Raw genomic sequence first — 26,533 nt, 5'->3', positions numbered from 1 at the left:
CTCGAAATTCACACAATGTACAGCATCAAACCTTCTGGAACTTGGACCACCAGTGAGAAGCATCTTTCTTGCCACCTCGTTTTCCACCACCACCACTTCCTCCTCCAGAAGAGCGTGTGGTAGCGGCTGGCTTTGATTCTGTTCATAAACAAAGAGCACACATAGAAGCACGGCAAGGTTTTAGCTCTCTCAGCAATGTCTTCATGTATACCGTTTAATAAAAGACTCATTGCAGAATACACTGTGCCAACTAATCAGTTACTAAGTGAAGCACTATGAGAAAGAATACAAATACAAAGCTTACCGATCAGGGAGGCTCCCAAGGGCTATACTTGCATCATCTCATGAAATATGCACAATAACCCAATAACTCAAGAAATTATAGGACTGTTATACCCTTCACAGAGGGAGAAAGTACAGCTTAAGTAACTTGTTGGATAATGGGTGGCAGTGTTAGGGGACAGTGAATAAGTCACAGAGTTGGGATGCAAATTCCTCAGTCCCCACTCAAAGTTTTAAGTGTGTTCTGGCCATGCATGGTGGCTCATGCCTGTAATACCAGAATTTTGGGGGGCCAAAGCAGGAGAATCCCTTGAGCCCAGGAGTTCAAGACCAGACTGGGCAACAAAGCAAGACTCTGCCTCTGGCCGGGCACGGTGGCTCACACCTGTAATCCCAGCACTTTGGGAGGCTGAGGTGGGCGGATCACCTGAGGTCGAGAGTTTGAGACCAGCCTGATCAACATGGAGAAACCCTGTCTCTACTAAAAATACGAAAGTACCTGGGTGTGGTGGCGCATGCCTGTAATCCCAGCTACTAGGGAGGCTGAGGCAGGAGAATCACTTGAACCTGGGAGGCGGAGGTTGTGGTGAGCCAAGATCACACCATTGCACTCCAGCCTGGGCAACAAGCGTGAAACTTCGTCTCAAAAAAAATAAAAAATAAAAAATAAAATAAAAATTAGCCAGGCATCATAGTGTGCACCTGTGGTCCCAGCTACACAGGAGGCTGAGGCAGGAGGATTGCTTGAGTCCTAGAGTTTGAGCCTGTAGTGAGCTGTGATTGTATCACTGCACTCCAGCCTGGGCAACAAGAAGACCCTATCTCAAAAGCAACAGCAACAACAAAACAAAACAAAAGTAAGTACTCCCTTTCCTACTCCCACAAAGCATACATGGTAAACATTTTCTTCTGCAGGAAAGCCCGTGGTTTTGAAAAACGGCTAAAAAAACCCACCCACAGTTGATATTCAGCTGGCATCTTTGCTTCGTAGGGAAATGTATGTAAGGAAAACTGTAATTCAGTCCTTGTTGTTGTTGTTGTTGTTTTAGACAGAGTCTCACTCCGTCTCCCAGGCTGGAGTACAATGGCGTGATCTCAGCTCACTGCAACCTCTGCCTCCCAGGTTCAAGCGATTCTCGTGCCTCAGCCTCCCGAGCAGCTGGGATTACAGGATCACGCCACCACGCCCGGCTAATTTTTGTATTTTTAGTAGAGATGGGGTTTCACCATGTTGGCCAGGCTGGTCTTCAACTCCTGACCTCAGGTGATGCACTGGCTTCGGCCTCCCAAAGTGCTGGGATTACAGATGAGCCACTGCACCCAGTCCGAATACACTTCTAATGTCTTCAGTGACCATGAAGCAACCTCTCTAGTGTAGCAGGATGGGAGGCTACAGGCACCCAGCATCCTCAGTGGCTATGTAACATGTGGCTTCATGACACATTCACCCCGCTGTGCTGCATACGAGGGGCTTCTGCACCTCTGTCTCGAGTGGAGTCTGAGACAGGTATGATGTGCACAAGCCTCAGTCCCCCCAGTGAGGCCCAGGACTGGTAAACACGCAGTAAGCACACCACTAAAGCTGTGCAACACTCCAAACCATTCAGGGAGAAAGGAATGTCCACACAAAAGCAACCCAAAAGCTTGTATGGGTTATCATTACTCGGCCCCCACACCAAGACTCAAAGACCACCTAGCATGCACTGGGAGAACTGTAGGTGCTGCTCCAATCTAGAGCCCTGGGGCTGTCACCAGCCCGCACCAGCACTTCTCCCTCCTCATGTCCCCTGGCTCTTACTCCTTTGCATTCTTTGGGCATGTATTTGTCTCTCCAACTAGATGACAAGTACATTTAAAAACATGGACTCCTCGAGGCCAGGTGCAGTGGTCACGCCTGTAATCCTGGCACTTTGGGAGGCTGAGGCGGGTGGATCACATGAGGTCAGCAGTTCAAGACCAGCCTGGCCAACATGGTGAAACCCCATCTCTTAAAACTTAGCTAGGCATGGTGGTGCATGCCTGTAATCCCAGCTACTGTGGAGGCTGAGGCAGGAGAATCACTTGAACCCAAGAGGCAGAGGTTGCAGTGAGATCGTGCCACTGCACTGAAGCCTAGGCGACAGAGTGAGACCCCTTTCCCCCCCGCCAAAAAAAAAGAGAACTGAATTACAGTTTTCTTTACACTTTCCTAAAAAGCAAGGATGGGCCGGGCGTGGTGGCTCACGCCTGTAATCCCAGCGCTTTGGGAGGCCGAGGCAGGCGGATCACGAGGTCAGGAGATTGAGACCATGCTGGCTAACATAGCGAAACCCCATCTCTACTAAAAATACAAAAAACAAATTAGCTGGGCGTGGTGGTGGGCGCCTCTAGTCCCAGCTACTGGGGAGGCTGAGGCAGGAGAATGGTGTGAACCCGAGAGGCGGGGCTTGCAGTGAGCCGAGATCGCACCACTGCACTCCAGCCTGGGCGGCAGAGCGAGACTCTGTCTCAAAAAAAAAAAAAAAAAAAAAAAAAAAGCAAAACAAAAAAAGCAGCAAGTCAGTCAAAATGGGCACAGCAGGCCCACTCAGTCCCCCAGCCACCGAGCTCTAATTAAGTCTCTCCGAATCCCTAGGGTGAGGTAATGCTCTGAGGTGCAATTTTTAAAACACTGCCCTAAACACAATATGTATCAAATAAATTGCATGTATTAGATTTCTAAGATTTTTCTCAATGTTTTAAATTATGTGCCAGATATCTATCAAATATGCTTAGTTTGACCAGACAATACCTCTAAGGTAGCCTTAAATTACTTCAATTTGCAAAATGACAGGAAAATATCAACAGAAAATTAAGGTGAAATGTAACATAAGGTCTGTAGAATTTTATATGTACTTGCAACCTACAGCTTCACAACTGACTTACTATAACTTTCTTTTTTTTTTTTTTTTTTTTTGAGACAGGGTCTCTCTGTTGCCCAGGCTGGAGTGCAATGGCACAATCACAGCTCACTGCCAGGCTCAGGTGATTCTCCCACCTCAGTCTCCCAGGTAGCCGGGACTACAGGTGTGCACCACCATGTCTAACTAATTTTTTGTATTTTTAGTAGGGACGGAGTTTCACCACATTGCCCAGGCTGGTCTCAATCTCCTGGGCTCAAGTGATCCACGCGCCTAGGCCTCCCAAAGGGCTGGGATTACAGGCGTGAGACACTGTGACCAGCCTGATAACTCTTTTCTTTGTTCAGTGGAAACTATCACCATAATACATGAGGGGAAAACACAAAATTCAAATATAATATTGTCAAAAGGTACCTTTTTTCTCTCCCATAACTTCTTTCGGTTCACTACCTTTTTTTCCATTTTTTCCATTAGGAAAGTATTTTTCAAATCCTGTTAGAAAAGGAAAAAAAATAGTTATCTTCAAACTAAAATTCATCAGGTTTTGTGTTCATTTCGTTTTCAAAGCAGCTGATGCATCATTGAAAAGCACAAGCTGGCCAGGTGCGATGGCTCATGCCTGTAATCCCAGCACTTTGGGAGGCCAAGGTGGGCAGACCACCTGAGGTCAGGAGTTCGAGACCAGCCTGCCGAACACAGCAAAACTCCGCCTCTACTAAAAATACAAAAAATTAGCTGGGTGTGGTGGTAGGTGCCTGTAATCCCAGCTACTTGGGAGGCTGAGGCAGGAGAATTGCTCGAACCTGGAAGGTGGAGGTTGCAGTGAGCCAAGATAGCACCAATGCACTCCAACCTGGGCGACAAGAGTGAAACTCAGTCTCCAAAAAAAAAAAAAAAAAAGCACAAGGTAAAAGCATAACATTTCTTGTGTACAAGTACATCAAAGTCTAAATAATAGAGTTCACAACCCAGAAGTGTTAAAGGAAAAAGCCTCCTTTTTGCATATCAATTTCATTATCTACAAAAGTGTTACATTTGAAGATGACATATCTTCATCGCTGTAATCAGACATAAGTTGGAGGCAGGGGAATGGGTTACAGAATGAGACAAAAGACCCAACCTAAGAATGTAGAACACTACAGCCACACCTAAGCATTTACCTTTTGGGGGTCGAGAACAGAATCTTTGATAAGCAGCAATTACATCTGTCAAAAGAGAATTTCTGCTGGCCCTTGCTTGAGTTGTAACAAATCGGTAAAGCTGCAACATGACATAAAAATAAAACCATGGTTGTATCAAGATAAAAAATTTAAAAGAGCTTCATTCCCTGGTCCTAAAGTAGATGAAAGGTCTCTCTCTTCCACAGGTGGTTATGAAGTAACACAGAATGACTCCCTTAGTGAGGACTAGAGTTACCTAGCACTAGGCCACTGATCCCAGCAAAAGAACCAGGAGACACACATTATTATCCAGAAAACAAGAATATTTCAAAATCAGACATAATGTTGAATTGCAGTCCAATTATAGTTATGTGACAACACATTCACTTTGATGATGTTTGTTTAATTTGTAGCATTCAAAAGACAAACCCTGGCCAGGCGCAGTGCCTCACACCTGTAATCCCAGTACACTGGGAGGCCGAGGCAGGTGCATCACAAGGTCAGGAGTTCAAGACCAGCCTGGCCAAGGTGGTGAAACCCCGTCTCTACTAAAAATACAAAAATTAGCCGGGCGCAGTGGCACGTGCCTGTAATCCTAGCTACTCGGGAGGCTGAGGCTGGAGCATTGCTTGAACCCAGGTGACAGAGGTTGCAGTGAGATGAGATCGTGCCACTGCACACCAGCCTGGGCGATGGAGTGAGACTCCGTGTCAAAAAAATAAAAAGTTATAAAAATTACAAAACCAAATAAAACCACCTCATACCCACTATAATCAAAAAGACAGACAAGTGTGGGTGAGGATGTGAAAAACTGGAGCCCTGTACACTGTGCTGGTGAGAATGTAAAATGGTGTAGCCACTTTGGAAAACAGTTTGACAGATCTCCAAAATGGTACCATATGACCCAGCAACGCCACCCCTACCCAAGGAAGCTGAAAACACATGTCCACAAAAAATATGCACACAAATGTTCACAGAAGCCTTATTCATAACAGTCAAAAAGTAGGAACAAGCCAAACGTTCACCACCTGATGATGAACAGATAAATAAAATGTGATACACCCATACAAGAGAATACCAGTCACTCAAACAAAGGAATGAAGTACTGACACGTGGATGAACCCTGAAAACATCATACTAAGTGAAAGAAGGCAGACACAAAAGGTCACATATTATGATTCCATTTATATGAAATGTCTAGAATAGGCAAATCCCTAGAGAGATACATTAGTAGTTGCCTAGAGTTGGGGGAATGATTACAGAGAAATGCGAAATGATTACTAATGGTCACAGGGCTTCTTTCTGGAGTGCTGAAAATGTTCTGGAATTGGAGACAGTGATGATGGCTGCATAACTTTATGAATATGTTAAAAACCAATGAACTGTACATTTAAGATGAAGAATGGTTTGTAAATTAAAACGTCAATAAAAAAACAGAATGAGATGATTTAACTTCAAATAAACACACAATTCTACACAGCAAAACAGGACAGGAACACCAACATTGTTTTTGTCTGAGTGCAATACTGGCCCGGGAGACTTTGGAGCTTATGTTGTGTTACACCCTGCCCAACCACTGGAACACTTGGCCTATGAAATAACCACTGATAACAGATAAGAATGCAACTTAAGAGTTTTTTTCCAATGCCAAATCCATTAAGGGTGTAGATTAAAATGAAATGTTATTCAAGCTAGACAAGTCAACAACTCCAGGTCAGGTGCTGTCAAGCAGTAGGGTGTCCAAAGGGGAATCAGAACCAGTTCCCACCCCTAAGAAGCATAGAAACATAGGGAAGAAAATCATGGGACAAATCAGTTACACTATGGCATAACAATGTAACCAAACAAAAGCTCTGAGTACAGGGAACAGGAGTGGTGCAGAGGTAATATGAAGGGGTCTTTATATCGCCACGTCTTAGTCTTAGTCCGTTCTGTTCCGCTGTAACAGAGTGCCTGAAGCTGGGTAATTTATAAAGAAAGGTTTATTTAGCTCACAGTTCTGCAAGAGGGTAAGTATGAGAAACAGGGTGCTGGGCTTATGGTGAGCATCACATGCTAGGTCAAATTATGGCAGGAGAAGGTGCTACATCAAAACGTGGTGGGAGAAGGTCAATGGCAAAGCAGCCACATGCCAGGAGGGAGGAACTTCTACGTTATAACAACCTAAGGTCTCTGAAACTAAGCCAGTCCCACCACAGCTCACAGAACTCACTCACTACCTGTAGAATGGCAGGCACCAAGACACTCATGAGGGCTCCACCCTCATGGCCCAAACACCTCCCACTGGGCCCCACCTCCCAATACCACCACGATGGGGAACAAATTTCAACATGAGTTTTGGTGAGGCCAAACTCAAACCATATTACCATATAAAGCAAGTCGTTATATCACCATAAAGTTTACTACAGAACTGGGCACTGTATGCCCTCCATAAATATTGACTGAAAAGCCCTTTTTAGGCTCTATTTTCAAATTGTGTTGACATGGAATATCCCTAGCAATAATCCGTGACTGAATTTAACACTGAGGTTGTGTTCTATGAAGAAATCATCAATGAAACTTCTTCTCCTCTGCATATCTAATCAAAGATCTGCGTGTCTATCATTCAAAGAATAATGTAAGAGATACTAATTCACAAAATTTAAGTTGAGAGCACCGCATTTTGGAGAATTAGCCTTTATGTTTGACAACACGAGCACTTTTCAGTTGCTTTATCGTCAGTCTTATTCCTCTGGGCATAACACCTGAGAACTCATCTCTCAACACATCAGAATCTCTTCCCCAGGAACCTCACCATGAAAGCAGTACTTCTGTCTCTGATCTTTAACGGCAGCAGGAACATAAAGGAAAACCTGTCCTATCAGACTCCCTCACAGCACAGTAATGCCCAGGTGTCACCAGGCAAATCTTCAGAGAGTACCAAAGAATATGTATCAGGACAGTGAACCCCTCCACCCCACCCCCCGCAAATCAATCAGCTACAGCTGTCAGCACAGAGGACTTCCTTATATATCAGCATCTGAGTGATATTCACAGGGACAATAGTGTCACTCAAAAGGAAGGCCTTTGGGTAACACTTCTGACATAAAATTGCAAGCTCACAACGCAGATCCCTACCTGGAACTGTATGTCTGAGTCCAATATTCATGAGCAGCAAAAGAAAAGGAATCAGGCTGGACAGGGTGGCTCACGTCTGTAATCCCAGCACTTTGGGAGGCCAAATGGATTGCTTGAGGCCAGGAGTTTGAGAACAGCCTGGCCAACATGATGAAACACCATCTCTACTAAAAATACAAAATTTTGCCTGGCGTAGTGGGGGGCGCCTGTAATCCCAGCTACTCGGGAGGCTGAGGCAGGAGAATCGCTTGAACCCTGGAGGTGGAGGTTGTGGTGACCCCAGATCACACCACTGCACTACAGTCTGGGTGACAGAGTGAGACTCTGCCTCAAAAAAAAAAAAAAAAAAAAAGAAGAAAAGAAAAGGGATCAGAGCTTGGTAAAACAGGGAAATGGATACAGGAAACCAAAAAAGGACCTACCACAGGGCAGCGTGGCATGACCATAGCGAAGAAATTGATCTAAGACTGGCAAGGGAGCCTCAAAGAGTAAAAGTCATGAATGCAGGCACTATTATTCCCCCTCCCCACCCCTGCCCTTTTTTTTTTTAAGAGACAGGGTCTGTCACCCACGCTGGAGTATAGCAGCGCAATCACAACTCACTGGAGCCTCAACCTCCCGTGCCAAGCGACCTGCCTTGTTCCCCCGAGTTGCTGGGACTATAGTCATGAGCCACTGAGCCCAGATAAGGAAAAAAAAAAAAAATTTGTAGAGGCCAGGAGCTGTGGCTCAGGCCAGAAATCCCAACACTTGAGAGGAGGAGGTGGGAGGATCGCCTGGGTCCTGGAGTTTGAGGCCAGCCTGGGCAACTGAGCAAGATGGTGAACCCCATCTTTCCAGAAATTTTTTTTTTTTTTTGAGACGGAGTCTCGCTCTGTCACCCAGGCTGGAGTGCAGTGGCCCGCTCTCGGCTCACTGCCAGCTCCACCGCCCAGTTTCACGCCATTCTCCTGCCTCAGCCTCCCAAGCAGCTGGGACTACGGGCGCCCGCCACCATGCCCGGCTAATTTTTTGTATTTTTAGTACAGATGGGGTTTCACCGTGTTAGCCAGGATGGTCTCGATTTCCTGACCTCGTGATCCGCCCGCCTGCTGGGATTACAGGCGTGAGCCACCGCGCCTGGCCTCTCCAGAAATTTTTAAAAAATCAACCACGGTGCTGTAGTCCCGGATACTCCGGAGGCTGAGGCGGGAGGATCGCTTGAGTTTGGGGCTGCAGTGAGCTATGTTTGCGCCGCTGCACTCCGGCCTGGGCGAAGAAGCAAAACCTCGTCTCTAAAAAAAAAAAAAAAAAATTAAAAAAAATGTAGATTGGAGGGTCTGCTACCCTACCCAAGCTGGTTTCCAACTCCTGGACTCAAGCGATTCTCCAGCCTCGGCCTCCCTAAGTGCTGGGATCGCAGGCGTGAGCCTCGGCACTGGCCTATCTCCCCTTACAGTGAAGACGTTGAGCTGACTACCTCAAGGGCACTGGGATAGCAGGAGGCCAAGCCAGGTTCCCGTGGCCGACCCGGGGACCTCAACCACCACCCGTACACCAGTGCAAGGCTGAGGAACCGTGTCACCTAAACAGTGAGAGCGACTATTTGACACGTGAACGTTTCCTTGAGACAGATCACGGCCATGGTTCTGTCAACACACTAACATTATGTCAGAAACACGTATCAGGTCCCGTGCGCGTATCTAGAGGGATGGCTACCAACAGAGAAAGAGCCTCATGCTGAGAGCAGGCCCTGATATGCAATGAACACAGAGTCCCTGCTCTGAAAAGGTGACATTCTTAATAATAACAGCTAATACTGCCAGTCCTGTAATGCCCGCAATGGCCCCATTCAACAGACGGGAACACGGAGACTCGGAGAGGTTAGGCAGCCCGACTCTAAAACCCATCCTTGCGACTACATCGTGCTCGTGCTGCTGACTCAAAATTACAGACGCCTTCGTTCCGTGCTCCCGGGACACGAAAGCGGGGACAAGGACGGCCACCAAGCCAACATGACCTTCGAGGCTTCAGCCGCCCCGGTGAAGCGCGAAGACCCGCCTCTACTGGAGCTGCGCGTTTTCAAAACTTGAATCCCACAGGCAGGGCTGAGCGCGAATCGGCGCTCCCGGGGTCGGCGGAGAGACAGCGCAGGGTGCCCAGGCCCTCGGCAGGGATGGCCCGCGTGCGGCGGGAGGGCGGGGGCCGGAGACCTTGACGTCCGCTCTCCCGAGCCGGAAGTGGGCCCGAGGCAGGGCGGAGGGCGCCTGGCGCCCAGGTAGGACTCACCGTCCGGAAGCAGGGCTGCTCGCCCGGGCCCACGCCGCCAGGCAGGAGGAGCTGCTGTAGGCCGCTCCTGACCTCCTGATCCACCCGCCTCGGCCTCCCAAAGTGCTGGGATTACAGGCGTGAGCCACCGCGCCCGGCCTCTTTTTTTTTTTTTTTTTTTTTAAAGTCAAAAAGACTTGGCCATATTTATAATCAAGGGTGGGATGCAGGGTGGAAGAAACCGAAATTTGAGTAGAGAAGACTTGCAGAGCAGATTCCCCCCGCCACCCCGGGGCCCGCGGAGACTTGGGGAGGTAGGCGTCATCTGAGGACAGAGGGCAGTGTGGGGAGCTTGGTCTGGGTCCAGATGGTGACAGCATCTCCTGCAGATGGGGGTATTTGCCCTGTCTGACACTGCCTCAGTACTCACTACCACCTGTGGGTCGTCCAAGGCCATGAATGAGTGGTGACCCAGTGTGGGCCCCAGCAGTCTCACTCCAGAGCCTGTGCCCTTAACCAGCACAAACCAACATACAGCTCCACCGTATTTAACCAAAGGGCCCAAAGGCAATAGAGATCACACCTCTTGGATTAATTTTCTCTCCGTGGCAAGCAGCAAAGTCATCAGCCCAGAGAGACAGGGACCGGGAACTGACAATGAGGTGCGGAGAGCATGGTCCAGGTTGGGGGAGGGTGATGACCGAGGATGAATGTGTTACCCTTAGGGGACCTGGATAAAACAAGATACCTGGAGTGTCTTCTTTGACAATCTGTAAGATCATGCCTTTTCTCCAGTAGCAGAGTCATTTGGGCTCCTGCCACAGAGGGCCGACTGCCTCCAGGGCTTGCCTCTGCATAGTGTGCGGCGGCAATGGAGACAGGCGACTGCCCTGATAGAGGGTGCCCTTGCCAGCACCCGATCTCCCTTAGGAGGAAAAGCGGGGCGGGCCGCAAGACCAGACCGGCCCTCCTCCTCAGGCCGGGCTGGCAGCGCGCGTGCGATCCTGGGGCCACCCAGTGAGCCCAGGAGAACCGGCGAGCCCAGCGGCGCCTGTCCGCGGCCGCAGCCCCACCTGCCAGCGCGCGCCGCCTGGGAGCGGTTTCCTGGAGCCCGACGGCCACCGCGGTGCAGGCGCGCGCCCAACGTCTTTGCCAGGCTCACTGGGCTTGAGAGGTCGGAGGCTGCTGAAGGCTGTTTTGGACCGGGCTGGATCGCGGATTTTGGGGGATCACAGATTTGGGATCGCGGATTGAGGGTTGGATCGCGGATTTGGGGTTGGATCGGGGATTTGGGGTTGGATAGGGGATTTGGGGCTGGGTCGGCGGGGGCGGGGGGTGGTGGTGAAAAGGTGACAGGGAGCTGCCCCCTCTCAAGAGTCGGTGGTTGGGGGTCTGAGAAGTCACCCCCATGAAGCTGTTCGGCTTCGGGAGCCGCAGGGGCCAGAGGGTCCTGGGCGCCATAGACCACATCTACACGGGTTCCGGGTACCGAATCCGGGACTCCCAACTGCAGGCGATCCACAAGGCGGCTGTCAAGGGCGACGCCGCGAAGGTGGAGCGCTGTCTGGCGCACAGGAGCGGAGACGTGGACGCCCTGGACAAGCAGCACAGGTAGCGGGGGCTCAGCCCGGGGTGGGAGGGGGTCTCCAGGCCCGGCTTTCCGGCAGCCCCTGGGACGGGGCCTTGGAGGGCGCCGGGCACCCTCTGAGCGGCGGAGCCAAAGGGACCCGCAGCTGTTTTCCATCCGTCATAATTCCCTGGCTGGAGCAGTTGGTGGAGAATTTGAGTGATTTAACTCACAAATTTAAGCATATACGGTGTTGTTATTTTTAACGTACACGTTTAAAACATGGTTTATATACATTATAGGAGGTGCCTAATGAGAGAACTCATTCCCCTCCCAAAAATACCGTGAGTTATTTTCAGTAGGCGAAAAGTTCTCAGATAAAACTGTCTGTTTTACATCCATATCCCCCTCTGTAGGTGGGTTCTTTACTGAAGGTTCTTAGAGAGAAACTTGGAAGTGGGAGGTGGGTTCTGTGTTCTTGAATGGGAAGGCACATTTTTCTCAAAATGTGAGCTCTTTCTGTGTTTATCAATTTTACATAGACCGAATGAAAATATCAAGGTTTTAAGATTTTTGTATGACACCTGCTGTCTTTCACTATTGCGATGACATTTAAAAAAATTTCATAATGGAGTGAAAAAACACTTGCTCCTCTAGATATCAAAATGTGCTATTAATTTCTACAATTAATTGTTTACTAACAGCTGAAAAGACAGATAAACGCATGGAACAGAATAGGCAACACAGACACAGTGAAATTATGTGAGATATACGTAAGGATTGATGAGTAGGAAAGGATGAATTATTAATTTAAAATGTCTGCTGTTTGAAGAAAACTAATGAAATTTTATGTCACAAGCATGAGTTCCTGATGGAATACAGACTGAAATTTTTACATATGCAAATGAGTAAAGTACCAGAAGAAAACACAAACGCTTATTTTGCAGGTACACTTTATGTTGACAAAAGCCTTCCTAAGAATGACCTCATGAGCAGACATTCTGAAGGTTGATTTAGCAAACTAAAAATTAAAACTGCCTGTGTTTCAGAAAAAAAAACAACAAAAGAGAGCTTACTTGAAAAATATTAATTATATTATATATATATATTCAGATAAAAGTATGTTTTCATTTTATAGGGAATTCATTATATTCTTTATTTATTTATTTACTTATTTTTGAGTCAGAGTGTCACTTCTTTGCCCAGGCTGGTGTCCAATGGCACAATCTTGGCTCACTGCAACCTCTGCCTCCCAGGTTCAAGCAATTCTCCTCGCTCAGCCTCCCAAGTAGCTGGGATTACAGGCAGGTGCCAGCATGCCTGGCTAATTTTTGTATTTTTAGTAGAGAGGGGTTTCACCATGTTGGCCAGGCTGGTCTCGAACTCCTGAGCTCAAGTGATTTGCCTGCCTTGGCCTCCTAAAGTGCTGGGATTACAGGCATGAGCTATGGTGCCCAGCCTATATTGTTTATTATATATCATATGATATATGTATTACTGATACATATACCATATATATATTACAGATATAATCTGTTATATATATCAGTTATATATACACATTAGATGAAAAGCACATTTTCATTTTACAAGGCGTTCTTTCAAATCAAATCATCAAAAACTCTAAAATTGGGCAAATTACTTTTTTCCCGATCTACAAGTTACTTGTGTATATAGGAAAAAGTCCTTCACATTTCTGGTATAAGAATTTAAATTAAAAGAGGAATGAAACAGTTTTCTAGCCACAATAGTTGTGAGGATGTTTTACACTCCTGCTTAAAGTCTAAGTTGCTGATTACTTTTCAAATAGGTAATTTGGTGGTAAGTACTACGTTTAAAAAATATGTATGCCCTTTACCCATCAATTCCATTATACTAATACACCCTTAGGAAATAAACATACATGCACTTTATTTTTCGCAACACTTATTTTAAAAAGAACCCATAGAATGGATCCTATAAATAAATTTCAGTTGCATCCATAGGAAGGAATAATATGTGACCATTGAAGGTGGCAATAGATACAGAAGTACATTGATATGCAAAGATGTATTTTGTTATAGCTAGCGAGGAAAAAAAATCAGTTGAATTATACATACACATAAATATACTATGGTCCTGTTTTAGCAAAAAGTATGTACAAAATATAAAATTTGTAATTTCTGATCATTTGTATTTTAAGTAAAGTTCTTTTCCTTTTTCTTATCTGTGATTGCTGCAATGAGCATGTACAAAACTTCTAGTAAAGTTTATTAATAAAGGAATAATCCTTGGGAAGAGAGGAATATGAATCTTACAATATTAAAAATAATTTCTAGCTTTCTATTTTTTATCATTATTGTGTGTATTGTTATCTTCTTTGAACTTTTAGCCTCTTCAGAAGTAAAAAGGGAATGTTTTTATCAGTTTCTAGATTTCATTATCTATGTATTTTATTACGTACATATGTTTTTCTTATATATTCATTCAATTGATGCAAACAATGATAGATTAATCATTTCATTTTAATTGTATTCTTTAAAATAAAAATAACATATAAATAATTACTATTGCAAAAATATTGCTTGATAGGAGTTTATTGTAAAATATTGAACTCTCCAGCTGTATTTATCCATTCTTTCATTCCATTTATTCATCAAACACAACCTGAGTACCTGCTATGTAGCAGACATATTCTACTATCTCTCAGGACCCTTAACTTCGTGTTTACCTGCCCTGCCTGCACAAGCTGAGAGATTTAAAATAGGAATATTGGGACTTAATCTCCTTGAAACTTTGTCTCCCACCTTTCAAACAAAAGCATTTCTGAAGTTAGAAAACAGTAGAAGATAACCTTTAACTGCCCTTTCAAAAGTTTATCAGTCTTAAATACTAATATTAATCATTGGAAAGTCTTATTTGCATATATTCTGTAAGTATAAGTATTGAATAAAATGAGCCATATGTATTCATTTGAATCATGAGTTTTCTTTGGCTTCAATTTGTTTGAAAATCAAGGAATTAATTTGTTTAAAAAATGCATTATTGTTATTTCAGTGCTCTTTCCCCTCAGTACCTTTAAGAACTAAAATGTATTTATATGCCAGTTATATGCCTAGAACTGCCCTAGACCTGCCGAGTATACCATATTCTACTTACTGTAAGGTCTCATGGATTGTGTGATGCCCCGCTATTTTATATATCAATAAGATAAATTTTAAAATGCTACCAATTATAGTTATAATAATATAAGTGGCATTCGAATGTCAGAAGTATTGAAATGTGACTAAAAGTAGGTATAATTGTATCTTTTACCTAATTAAAATGTTTTTGTTAAGTAGTAGTAATAGTAACAATTATAATATCTGGCTGGGTGCAGTGGCTCACACCTGCAATCCCAGAACTTTGGGAGGCTAAGGTGAGAGGATTGCTCGATGCCAGGAGTTTGAGATCATCCTGGGCAACAAAGTGAGATTCTTACTCTACACAAATTTTTAAATAAATAGCTGGGCATGCTGGTGCACATCTGTAGTCCCAGCTACTCAGGAGGCTGGGGATGGAGGATCGCTTGAGCCCAGGAGTTCCAGGCTGCAGTGAGCTATAGTTACATCATTGCACTCCAGCCTGGGCAAAAGAGTGAGACTTTGTCTCAAAAAATAAAAATCTTACAATTATTGAGTTGTTGTAGGAACTATTCTAAATACATAGCTTCTCATTTAAGCATCACAATGGTGTCCTATGAGATAGCTACTATTGTCATCTTTATTAATGAGGAAGTTGAGGCACAGGTTAAGCAATAGTTGGTAAGTGACAGGGTTTAAAGTAGGACTCAAGCTGTAGTTGAACTGAATCCAAAGCCTGAGCTCTCTTCAAATAGGCTGCTGTTTCCATTAAGGCAGTGAGCAGTAAGAGCTAGTAAGTATTGCACTTTCTTCAAAAAAATTAAGTATTTGTTTTGAAGGCAGAGGAAAAACATGCTATTGAATTTTTACAGTTACATGAATGATTTTATGTTTTGAGATGTTGCACTACAGTTTCCTAAAAAGTCGTCTTACTCTCGTAGAACTGCTCTACATTTGGCCTGTGCCAGTGGTCATGTGAAAGTGGTCACCCTCCTGGTTAGCAGAAAATGCCAGATTGATATCTGTGACAAAGAAAACAGAACGCCTTTGATACAGGTACATTAGAGCCAACTCTTTCAGCATGAGATGGATTTGATTTGCATATATAGGATTAAAATAAATTGATCTCATTTAAATATAAGTAGTTGGTGAAACCTGTGGGGAATGTGTATTTTGAATTCTTGGAATTTACAATCTATTTCTTGGTCTAATATGGACAGGCTGTCCATTGCCAGGAAGAGGCTTGTGCCGTTATTCTGCTGGAACATGGTGCCAATCCAAACCTTAAGGATATCTACGGCAACACTGCTCTCCATTATGCTGTGTATAGCGAGAGCACCTCGCTGGCAGAAAAACTGCTTTTCCATGGTGCAAATATTGAAGCACTGGACAAGGTATAGACCAATCAACTTTCTTTCCAAAATATTTGTTTTAACATTGACATAGGTAAGGGTCAATTTTTTGTGTTTGGAAGCTCAACCATTCCCTGAATGCAAATGCAAATTATTTTGAAATAACTGTCCAAGATTTTATTTTAAATATTGATACTTTTAAAGGAGCATGAAAGGGTACAGCTTTATAAAACGCACTTTGGAAAATATTTGTGAATCTGTTAAAGGTAAAAACCTTTTCAACTTTTTTTCTATGCAGGGTTATTCTTTCCTTCTTTTCCCCCCAGTTAGTGGAAAACAACACAGGAAAGAAAATATGCCCTGGAAATAGGCTTTCTCTTAAAACTCGAACAAAACTAAAGCAACTTACAATAAGTGGACCTGTTGCTGCTGCTGATAATTTTCTGAGAAACTGTTGTATCATCTCTCAGTGGCACAAGGCTTAAGAGGGAAAAATGGGAAGGCAAAAGGAGAGCAATCAGAAATATGCAGGTCACTTGGAAATTAGGTAATGAGGGAAAATGCCAAAAAGAGTTTTTTTTTTGTTTTCCTCTTAGTTTGTTGTTCTTCCAGGTTATGTGTTGAGACAAGGCACTCCTTAGCTTTGGGTCTAATAATTTTTGGTTTGAAAATGAGAGTGAATTGAAACTTGCCTAGAGATTAATTTTAGGAAGACTTTGAGGAAACCAGATTGGCAGTGAATAGGTGGTGATGAAGTGAGAAACACTTCAGCAGTAGGTGCAACAAATTCTTAACTGACTTATTGTCCATCCGGGCAGAAACAGCCACTTAGATAAGAGTCTAAAGATTCCTCTCAAACCTACATTTTCTTGGTGGGAAGGTGGGAGATAAGGAACTTATAAATAGCAAAATCAAGTGGGATTTTGAGTTTACTTGTCTCTGTCCTACCCATACCCAGGAAACTTAACTGGAGCTTTAATAAATGACTCACTCTTTTCTCTTTTTGGTCACATGTCCAACTGATAAAGGGAATTAGCCATGGAGGTGAGAGATGAGACTGTGAAGCAATCGCTGCACTAATTCTCAGAACTGTGCATTACAGTGACCTGAGGACATTTTGTGAAAAATCTACAATTATAGGCTTTCCCCTGAGGATTTTGACGTTATAGACGTAATACGGCCTGAACATTTTTAAAACTGTTTTCTTGAAGCTGGGCACAGTGACATGTTCCTGTAGTCCCAGCTTGAGCCTGAGTTTAAGTTCAGCTTGAGCAACGTAGTGAGACTCTTGCCTCTAACAACAATAACAGCAAAAAAAAAAAAAAAAAAAAAAAAAAAAAAAAAAAAAAAAAAAAAAAAAAAAACACCTCAAGGTTTGGATACACTCCTGATTAAGAACCCCAGAATAGATAAGCGAACACATAAATTTCTGTATCTCAAAAACGTAAGAAATCTCTAGAAGAATTGGCATTTGATAGGTGCCACTTCCTTCAAAGTTCTCCTTTTCAGTAATATTAGCCTGACTTATCTGTCTTCCTCTACGTCTGTGACTGGGAAGTGAAAGGAAATATTACAGGCAATATCTCTCAGCTTACAGAATAACACCTTTTCCTTCCCACCATTAATCATTCACTAACATTCAGAGAGTCTTTGGAAATTTGCTTATGGGTAATCTTTCAATAAGTAGAGGCTGACTTTTTCATGATTTGATGTCCCTTTGTCACCATGCACATGATTGATTGTGTGTCAGCAAATGTTCATTACAAGTTGGGCTTTCTCAGTTAGAATAGGAGCAAATCCTAAACTATTTTTTTTTTAGTTGAAGTTTTATTATGAACTAGCTCAGTATGTTTGTTAAGTTTATAGAGCTTTAGCATAACCAAAATGTCAGTTTTAAACACTGAAATCCATGGAGTTAATAAAAATACAGATATGAATTATTTTAATAATTTAGTTTTAGCAGTCCTATGAGCCAATTATCTATTTGGTTAACGATCTGGGAAAATTATATACAAATATATTTTAAATGAATGAATGTTGGAAAAATTCTTGAAGCAGGAATTATGAGTGTTTTTTTAGCAATTTTTATTATATATGAGAGCCTGATGTTTTGGTAAAACATATGATACTAGAGGAAGAAAATATTTTACACGCAAATACTTGGATTATACACAACCATTTAGTAACATATTAATACCGAATATAAAAACACAAGGGGGGCTATATTCTAATGTGGTACACAGATTTGTTTGTTCGCCTCTATAAGTTGAATCAACATGTAAAATTTAGAAGACTGGTGTAGAAATCTGGACTTCAGGCTTATTCTAAAGAATCAAATCTGGTGTCCCCTGAGTTTCTATCACTGTTTGGTCTGCTGTGCAGAGGTTGCCCCTTTAGAGAAGGCATGTATTCTCCAGTTTGCTACTGTGCCCACCGTAGTACTTCCTTTACTCAGGCAACCTTCCTTTGTCCTTGTAAGTATTTGAGTTTACAACTCCTATGGTATAGTATATTTTGATAAAGATTTCAAGGTTTTTAAGTCAGTGCATATTTGTCATAATATATAGTCTATAGAGATATAAATCCCTCCGTTATGGAGATGAATTTTAGAATTTAGAAGTCTTTGACACTCTTTTCTTTATGTATACCACAAATAATTATCTGCCCATAAGAATGCCTAGAAGCCTTTTTAGGTTATTCCTGGTTATAGTTGGATAATTTATGAATATTGCAGACATTACATCCTTCTCCTCAGTGCTCTTCCTTAGAAATTCAAGTGACTTACCGGGTTCTATCATGCCAGAAATAATTCATATGGATCAGTATGAGAACTTTTATTGACAAGTCATTATGTTTTTATTTCTGGTTTATACTTTGTCTAAAATAAAAAATAAAATAATTTTAAGTAGCCATTTAAGTGGAAGCCAGTAAGAAATGGATTTAAAAAGTAGAGCTGCACTAGGATCCCGGGATTACCATTATAATTGAGAATAGTATTTCTTACTGAGTTTTTTAAATATTTGTTCTTAAGTTTTCTAAACCTGTCTCTCTTACACAGAATGTACTGAGCTTTCTAACAGGAAAGATAAAAATCTATTCTCTTGTATTTGCGAAAAAAACCCATGGACTATTTAATAAGAAAAATAAGTGCATTTGAAGCCAATCTCTCTTAATTCAGAGCTCATTTCCATAGTGAGCCATTTGGAGCAGGAGTGTGTGACATTGGCATCTGGGATCCTGACACCACTGATAGTAGTGAATCAAGCAAGTTTGTACCACCCAGAGGAAGCCTCCAACTGTATTGGGAAGCTCTGGCAACTGTATCTCTGAAACTCTTAATTTCTCAAATGTTAATGTTTGCCACAAATAGTATTGTCAAGTGGGGATTAGGTAAAATTCAAGAGATTTCTTGATTATTGGACATATCATACAGTTTTGTAATACTTCTCAAAGTCACAGAGTCTTTCTCTTGGGGTGTATAATACTTCTGGTAAAGCACATATTTGGAATATAGTTTAAGAAACACTGCTTTAGTGAGAATAATTTAGATCATTAATTTATGTAAAAAACTCAACATGTTTGCTACTATGTCTTAGGGTGTTGGGGCTATAGAGACAACAGATACAGCCCTTGCCTCAAGAAGCTCTTGGTTTCAGTGGGAAACAGTGAAATGATTACAATGTACCATGCTAAGTGCTGTGATCAAAGCAAGGATTCTTGGGACTGGTAAATGTTTAAAGTGAGTTGTGGCAATGACCACAGTTAATCCGGGGAGACAGAAGAGGGTTGTTTACAAGGCAAAGAGCAGCACATCAGAAAGCACAGAGGAGTGAGAAGGAAGGGACTGCTTTTCATTTACTTCCTTTCTATATTGTATGTTGAAGTTCAAAGCATCTTAGAGAACATTTTCAGTTCAGTTGAGAAATATATAATTTTGTGAATTATTAAGTGTTTTCTGCTATTTTATAGGACAAAAATACCCCACTTTTATTCGCTATAATTTGCAAGAAAGAGAAAATGGTGGAATTTTTATTGAAAAACAAAGCAAGTACACAGGCCGTTGATAAGCTGAGACGGTACAGTAGTTCTTTTTTTTTTTAAAAAAAAAAAATAAAAACCTGCATATTCTAGAGTGGTAACAGTCACTGAAGTCAGAAATATTAATAAGAAGATTAACGTAATTATTGGCATATAGTGAAAAATATCACCATGAATAATCAGATAGATCAGCAAATATTTGGACAGAGTGACATAAAGAACAGTGTAGAGTAGGATTCATCTTCTCTTATAATATAGAGTGTTTGTTATTTATAATTGGATGTTGTTGGTACTGTAATCTTTTATTAGCTAAAGGGTTTTGTATTAGTGTTTTTTTTTTTTTTTTGAGACGGAGTCGCACTCTGTTGCCAGGCTGGAGTACAGTGGTGTGATCTTGGCTCACTGCAACCTCCACCTCCCAGGCTCAAGTGATTCTCCTGCCTCGGCCTCCCAACTAGCTGGGACTACAGGTGCTGGCCACCATGCCCAGCTAATTTTTGTATTTTTAGTAGAGATGAGATTTCACCATATTGGCCAGGATGGCCTCAATCTCTTGACCTTGTGATCTGCTCTCCTTGGCTTCCCGAAGTGCTGCGATTACAGGCATGAGCCACTGCACCTGACCAGTTTTATTAATTTTTAAAGTGTGGACCTTTAGTTCATGACTACTAGAATTGTCCTTATTATGATTATTGTTGTTGTTGTTTTCAGCCTGCAGATAACTCTTATCTGACCCCTGGCTGATTTGAATTGTAATATATCAGACTAGGAAAGCAATGGGGAAATCTTCATCTAAATCCTTGCCTGCTTTAGATAAGTGATCTCAGCACAGTTTCTTGGCCATCAAAGGACTATTAGTTAGCAACTTGTATTATGTCACACCCCAGTGGGACGGGAGGCTTCCTTGTCCTTTTCTTTTAGCCTTGGTGATAATTTACAAAGATGAACACTTGAGCACCCTAGATGCTTATAGACCGAAGCTAGTACCTGTAAATGGTTATTACGTCTACACTGACAGGTGGATATTAAATTGGTAAAGTGTATCAAACTAGCTGTTTAAAAAAGTCTTTATTAAAGTTCTTGAGTAGAGTGATGTTTTTGTTATTTTAGAACAGCCCTCATGCTTGCCGTGCACTATGACTCACCGGGTATTGTCAACATCCTTCTTAAGCAAAATGTTAATGTCTTTACTCAAGACATGTGTGGACGAGATGCAGAAGATTATGCTATTTCTCGCCATTTGACAAAGTAAGTGTTTATGTTAAAAGGCCAGTTAATACTAAACTGAAGTTTAAAATAATTGCAACTCTTCCATCTTATACATTAGGTGAGAGTTCCTAGTTTGGTTCAGATACTTTGAAATAGCAATGAGTTCGTCTACCTTTTAGCCAGAAATCAAGCAGAAGTCTAGATTAGTTAGAAGCAGAGTGCAAGACGTTTTCAGGATTTTTAAGACGTTTATCCCTAGGGATCTCAGTGTTGTTCATTTTATTCTAAGTTATAATCCCCATGCATGGGATAAAGAGAGCCACATCTTTGACTTCTTTTCCTTTCCTTTCTTTTTTTTATTTTGTTGTGTGGAGACAAGGTCTCACTCTGTTACCCTGGCTGGTCTTGAACTCTTGAGCTCAAGTAATCCCCCTGCCCCGGCCTCTCACAGTGCTAACCACCATGCCTGGCCTGACTTTTCTGATTAGTTGTTGGGTCTTGAAATGGCCAATTTAGCAGAAAATCTTGTATTTTCCCCTGGGGCTATCTCCTGTGTCTTCTTTCTTTAAATTTTCCAAGAAGCTAAGGGGTTTCCTAAGTCGAAGGAAGGCAATCTTTCTTTACAAGTCAGAAGAAGGGGAAAAAGGCCATTCTGATCATTCTGTTGTTTCCATGGACTCACTTGCTGTATTGTTGCCATTGTAACCAGTCCTGCAATCTGATAATGATTGACCTTTGCCACCAGGATGCCTTCACTCACTCAGGCCCCTCAGTTTTCATGCTGATTCATACACAGAGTTCATGTATTTATTAGTTTTATTAGTTTGTGGTGTTTATCAGTTTATGTACTTATGCTCAGTCACTGTTCCCAGCACCCTGATCTGGCAGCTAGGCCTCCTAGCTTTACCAACACAAATATTGAGCAAGTTGATCCTCACCCTACACTAAAAACCTTATTTGGAGCTCACATCTTAGCTAGGCTTAGCCTAGGCATTCATGGTGTGTTATCCTTTGAGAGCCATATTTGTCTTTTCTTTAACCAATATTAGTTGGGATTGTTCTCAACAGTCAGGGATGTTCAAATAATGTTGCAGGAAGAGATTAGGTTTCCCTTTCCCTTTTGCTATCAGATCTGTACCTTGAGACTTTTTTTTTACATCCTGTGGAGCAGCTTTGGTTAGGTAGCAGAAGGTTCCATGTTATCTTTCCACTGAGTAGTGGGAACCAACTTGTAGTTGGCCCCTCAAGTAAGGTGTCTCTGTGATAATGAAAATCTCCTGGGCTAATCACAACTCTTCCTCAAGTTTTAGATATATTTTAAAATTCTACCTCACAGGAAGCCATTCAATCAAATTCTCTGAATCTAAAGTGGGTGAGTTGGATTTAACAGAGCTAAGCCTCACCCACGACTCACGAGTATCCATGTATCAAACAGGCTTAGTACTTGTTTCAGCAGCACATATTTTAAAATTCGATCAATACAGAGCAGATAAGCATGGCTGCTGCCTAGGGATGGCACGCATATTCAGAAAGCATTCCATATTTTGCATAGTCCCGGGAAGGTCATTTGAGTATTTGTTGAGTAGCTCCAAGGAAGCAGTGTGAGTGAAACCAAAACAGAAGACACCCAATATTGAAATTGTGATTATCACTATAAAACTATTGATGTAAGGTGATCTCTGAAATGAGAACAGAGCTGAGTAATAATGGGATGTTACTTGTCGTTGGCACATGTCTTGGAAATGAGAAAATGTGAACTTGCATTTCCTTCATGGAACTGAAAAACAATCAAAGCAGGGTTTCGTCTTGTCTGTTAGTTGGAGAGGACCCTGGGGATCCAGCATCCTAGCACAGATCTGCTGGCTTAGAGTTTGAGGGACGTAGAGAAGGAGCGGTAGTTGTCCAAGCCATGTTTTGACACCCATTAGGTTTCTGCCCTTGGTGTGATTGATGAGCTCAGTGATAGGAGACAGTTAGGTCATCTATTTTAATGAGATTAGTTATGAATTAGGTAAAATGCCCTGAATTACAAGCCACAAAGAATACAACTAATAACCAAAATTAGCACTTAATAACATTTTCTGAAAACTGAAACATTTGAATATTAGAACTTACAGAAAAAAAACACACACCAAGTTTTATTTGGGATTCCAAAATGGTTTCAGCAATAAAGTTCAAGAATAAATTATTCCATTGCTTTACTATTTCTCTGAAAATTTAAACATGTGATCTCATTATACCTTCCTAACAACCTAGTGAAGTAAGGTAGCAAAATCCGTATTTTCAGAAGAAACCACGAAGCCTAAGAGAAGCAACTTGTCTGAAAACAAAATACCTATTGGTTACGGAGTGAGGACTTACTCTGAGTGCAGGACACTTTGCATGATGTCCAGCTAACTAGAGTCCATTTACTGAGCTGTGCTTCGTCCATTTATGAGTACTTTACTTTTTTTCTTCTTTAATTATAAGCTTAATAAACTTGTAAGCTTTAAAACTTTGAAGTGTATGGGACATTAAAATTCTGATATTAGGTCTCATATTGCCTGACATGGTTTCAGAATTCAATGTGTTTGGTAAAGATCTTTTATTTCAGTATTAAAATAGCAATTTTATTTATTACTTTTGTATACACAGAATTCAACAACAAATTTTGGAACATAAAAAGAAGATACCTAAAAATGACAAACCAGGTAAGACTTCTGCTAGCGAATTTCTTATTTCCCTTGGTGGTCCTACTCTGGATAAGAAAGTAAAAAGTAAGATGTAAGATTAAGGTAGTGTTAATCAAAAAAGACCAGTTAAAAACTATGTGGAACTGAAATGTGTATAATATGTATATACACATGTAAATTAATTTTCTTAATTTAACTTCTTTAGTTTGAAATTCAGCTTTATTTAAGAAGGTAGTTGTAGCTAATTTATAATCTCAAACATTATTGTCTGAAAAAATTCATTTATTTAATTATGATCCCTAAAACCCTATATAATATTTTTGCATAAACAAGAAAAAAGATTTTTAAGTTAGTATGTTGTATGTTTCCTCTATAGTTACATTATAACCAATTGGACTTGTTGCACAAATGGATCTCCTATTTCATTTTTATAATAAATTCTTTATATTTAGTAAGCAAATAATTACAGTTGAATCATGAATAATGTGGGGGTGAGGGACTCTGATCCCTGTGCAGTTGAAAATCTGAGTATAACTTTCGAGTCCTTCACCTTAACTACTAATAGCCCACCATTGACTGGAAGCTTTCCAGATAACATAAACAGTTGATGGACACCTATTTTATTTGTGCTGCATTATTATATACTGTGTTCTTACAATAAAGTAAGCTAGAGAAATGAAGCTGTTAGAAAGAAAATCATCAGGAAAGATATATTGACTTTTCACAGAGCGTAAGTAGATCCTGACAAAGGTCTTCATGATCTTCAGGTTGATGAGGCTGAGGAGGAAGAGGAGAGGTGGATCTTGGTGTCTCTGGGTTGCAGAGGCAGAAGAACATCTGCATATAAGTGAATCCCTGCAGTTGAAACACTTGCTGTTCAAGGATGAACTGTATTGCATATTGATTTGTGTCACTAAGAAAGTAACTATCTTTAGGACCAGGAACTCAGCAATCACTTTCTGGTACCATAAATAAATGGCAATAAGAACTGTAAAACTGAACCAGTGTGCACTCATACAAAGAGGAGATTATGTTTTGAAGATAGCTACTGAGCACAGAAGACAGAAAAGCAATTCCTTCATGAGAAGCACAAGTTATATTACATATTCTTACACAAGCAAAATGATTTTATCTGTCACAGTTTACACACATACACATACACACACGCACATATACACATACATATTTGTGCACGCATGTGCACACAGGCACCAAGTTAAAAGTCCTGCTGATTCTTAATGACCAAATCCAACTGTTCGCAGGGAGCAGTGGATAACACATCCTACAGTTTGGATGCAATTCTTTTGACTTTTTGACTTGTTTTATGATGAACTGCCTTTAATGGGGGAATCACGTTTTTAGTTTTATAAGAGACAAAGAAAAAGATTAGAAGCAAGTAAACAGGAACTCTATGATCAGTAGTATATTTATTATAGTATATTCAGTAGTCATATGTTTTTCTCCAGCTATACAATGTACTTGAATGGTGCACAATTAACCAATTATTATTATTATAGGAGATGGGGTCTCTCTATGTTGACTAGACTAGAATACAGTGTCTATTCAGTGGTGCAAACATAGCTCACTGTAGCCTTGAACTCCTGGGCTCAAGCAGTCCTCCTATCTCATCTTCCTGAGTAGCTGGGACCACAGTTTTGTGTAGTTTCATCTGGCCTGACACACATTTTTATAATTTATTTTTGATACAGGGTCTCCCTCTGTTGCCGCTACTGGAGTGCAGTGGTGCCATCTTGGCTCACGGCAACTTCTGCTTCCTGGCCTTAAGTGATACTTTCACCTTTCACCTTAGCTGCCTAAGTAGCTGGGACTCCAGGCATGCACCACCACACTTGGCAAATTTTCTTCTTAAGGTTTTTTGTTTTGTTTTGTTTTTTGTTTGTTTGTTTAATAGACGAGGTCTCACTATATTGGCCAAGCTGGTCTGGAACTTCTGGGCTCAAGTGATCCTCCTGCCTTGGCCTCCCAAAATGCTGGGATTTACAAGTGTGAGCCACTGCACGTGACCTGCACAACTATTATAAAAGGGAATTAAGCCCAGTTGAGTTGCAGAAAATTGACCACCTTTTCATTTTTTTTCTAGAAACATTCATATCATAGAACATATTGTCAATCACCCAGATCCTCTATTTTTTATTCGGTTAAAATAAGATTGCTGCTTATTTCACATTATTTTCTGACATTATTCTTTCATATATTCCTTTTATGGATTTATTCAATTGGATAGATATAGAAATACAAGAATCTCCAAGTCAAATATCAAGGTAAAAAAAGAAAAGAAAAACAGATTAGGGAAAGTTATTCTGTGAAGTAACCATCTGATTACAGTTACATGTATCATATCAACTTAATACAAATCTTACACAGTGCATTTATGTCAGGGTTTCCCAAGACCACCCCCAGGTTTGGTGGTTCACTAGAAGGACTCACAGGACTCAGCAAATAGTCATACGCAGATCTTTAATTGATGACAAGAAAGGGGACGAGCAAACTTAGTAGAGGAAAAAGGTGCTTGTGGTCAATTCTGGAGGAAATCAGGCACAAGCCTCCGGGAGCTCTCTCCTGTGGAGTTCCCGGGATCTGCTTAATTCTCCCAGGCTCACATTTTGACAACATATATGTAGTGATGTCTACCAGTACCACAGTCTCATTAGAGACTAAGTGCCCAGGTTTTTCTATGGAGGTTACTCTCCCTTACGTGTACCCAAATTCCAGACTCTTACAAGGAAAGCCGCTGTTCAGAGTAACCACACTGTTTCTATATACACTTTAGACACAGTGAGCCACTCTTCTCAGGGAATGGTGGAAACCCTCCCGATTCCACTCTCCTGAACACCAGCCAAGGGCCAGCCTTGCATGCAGGCCTTTCTAAGGATGGCAGTCTCTGGCCT

The 26,533-nt window shown here is 41.8% G+C and overlaps 2 protein-coding genes and 1 non-coding gene across 3 annotated transcripts in view; 2 read left to right on the top strand and 1 right to left on the bottom strand.

Annotated features, from left to right (window-relative positions):
- Window positions 1-25: 25 nt before the first annotated feature.
- LOC134736575 (AFG3-like protein 2) lies at window positions 26-9,501 on the bottom strand. The gene is made up of 4 exons (XM_063638552.1): window positions 9,238-9,501; window positions 4,322-4,421; window positions 3,576-3,653; window positions 26-138 (listed from the first exon to the last, which is right to left on the bottom strand). Exons 1-4 carry the CDS (start codon window positions 9,325-9,327, stop codon window positions 26-28), a joined length of 381 nt encoding a protein of 126 aa, XP_063494622.1. The 5' UTR covers window positions 9,328-9,501.
- Window positions 9,502-11,093: 1,592 nt separating this feature from the next.
- Window positions 11,094-26,533, top strand: part of LOC129461014 (ankyrin repeat domain-containing protein 18A-like) — a 64,892-nt gene continuing 49,452 nt past the window's right edge. Inside the window, 6 exon segments of the mRNA XM_055239774.2 lie at window positions 11,094-11,296; window positions 15,295-15,409; window positions 15,574-15,747; window positions 19,675-19,781; window positions 20,854-20,991; window positions 23,587-23,642. Of these exon segments, the coding sequence (XP_055095749.2) occupies window positions 11,094-11,296; window positions 15,295-15,409; window positions 15,574-15,747; window positions 19,675-19,781; window positions 20,854-20,991; window positions 23,587-23,642 (793 nt within the window).
- On the top strand, window positions 22,393-22,499 carry LOC129461313 (U6 spliceosomal RNA). The gene has a single exon (XR_008650471.1). It is a non-coding gene; the product is annotated as a U6 spliceosomal RNA (small nuclear RNA).

Source organism: Symphalangus syndactylus, chromosome 1 (genome assembly GCF_028878055.3).
Source record: "Symphalangus syndactylus isolate Jambi chromosome 1, NHGRI_mSymSyn1-v2.1_pri, whole genome shotgun sequence".
In the NCBI taxonomy this organism is placed as follows: Eukaryota; Metazoa; Chordata; class Mammalia; order Primates; family Hylobatidae; genus Symphalangus; species Symphalangus syndactylus.
Note: the sequence above shows the minus strand (reverse complement) of the source record. Positions and strands in the feature narration are given on the sequence as shown.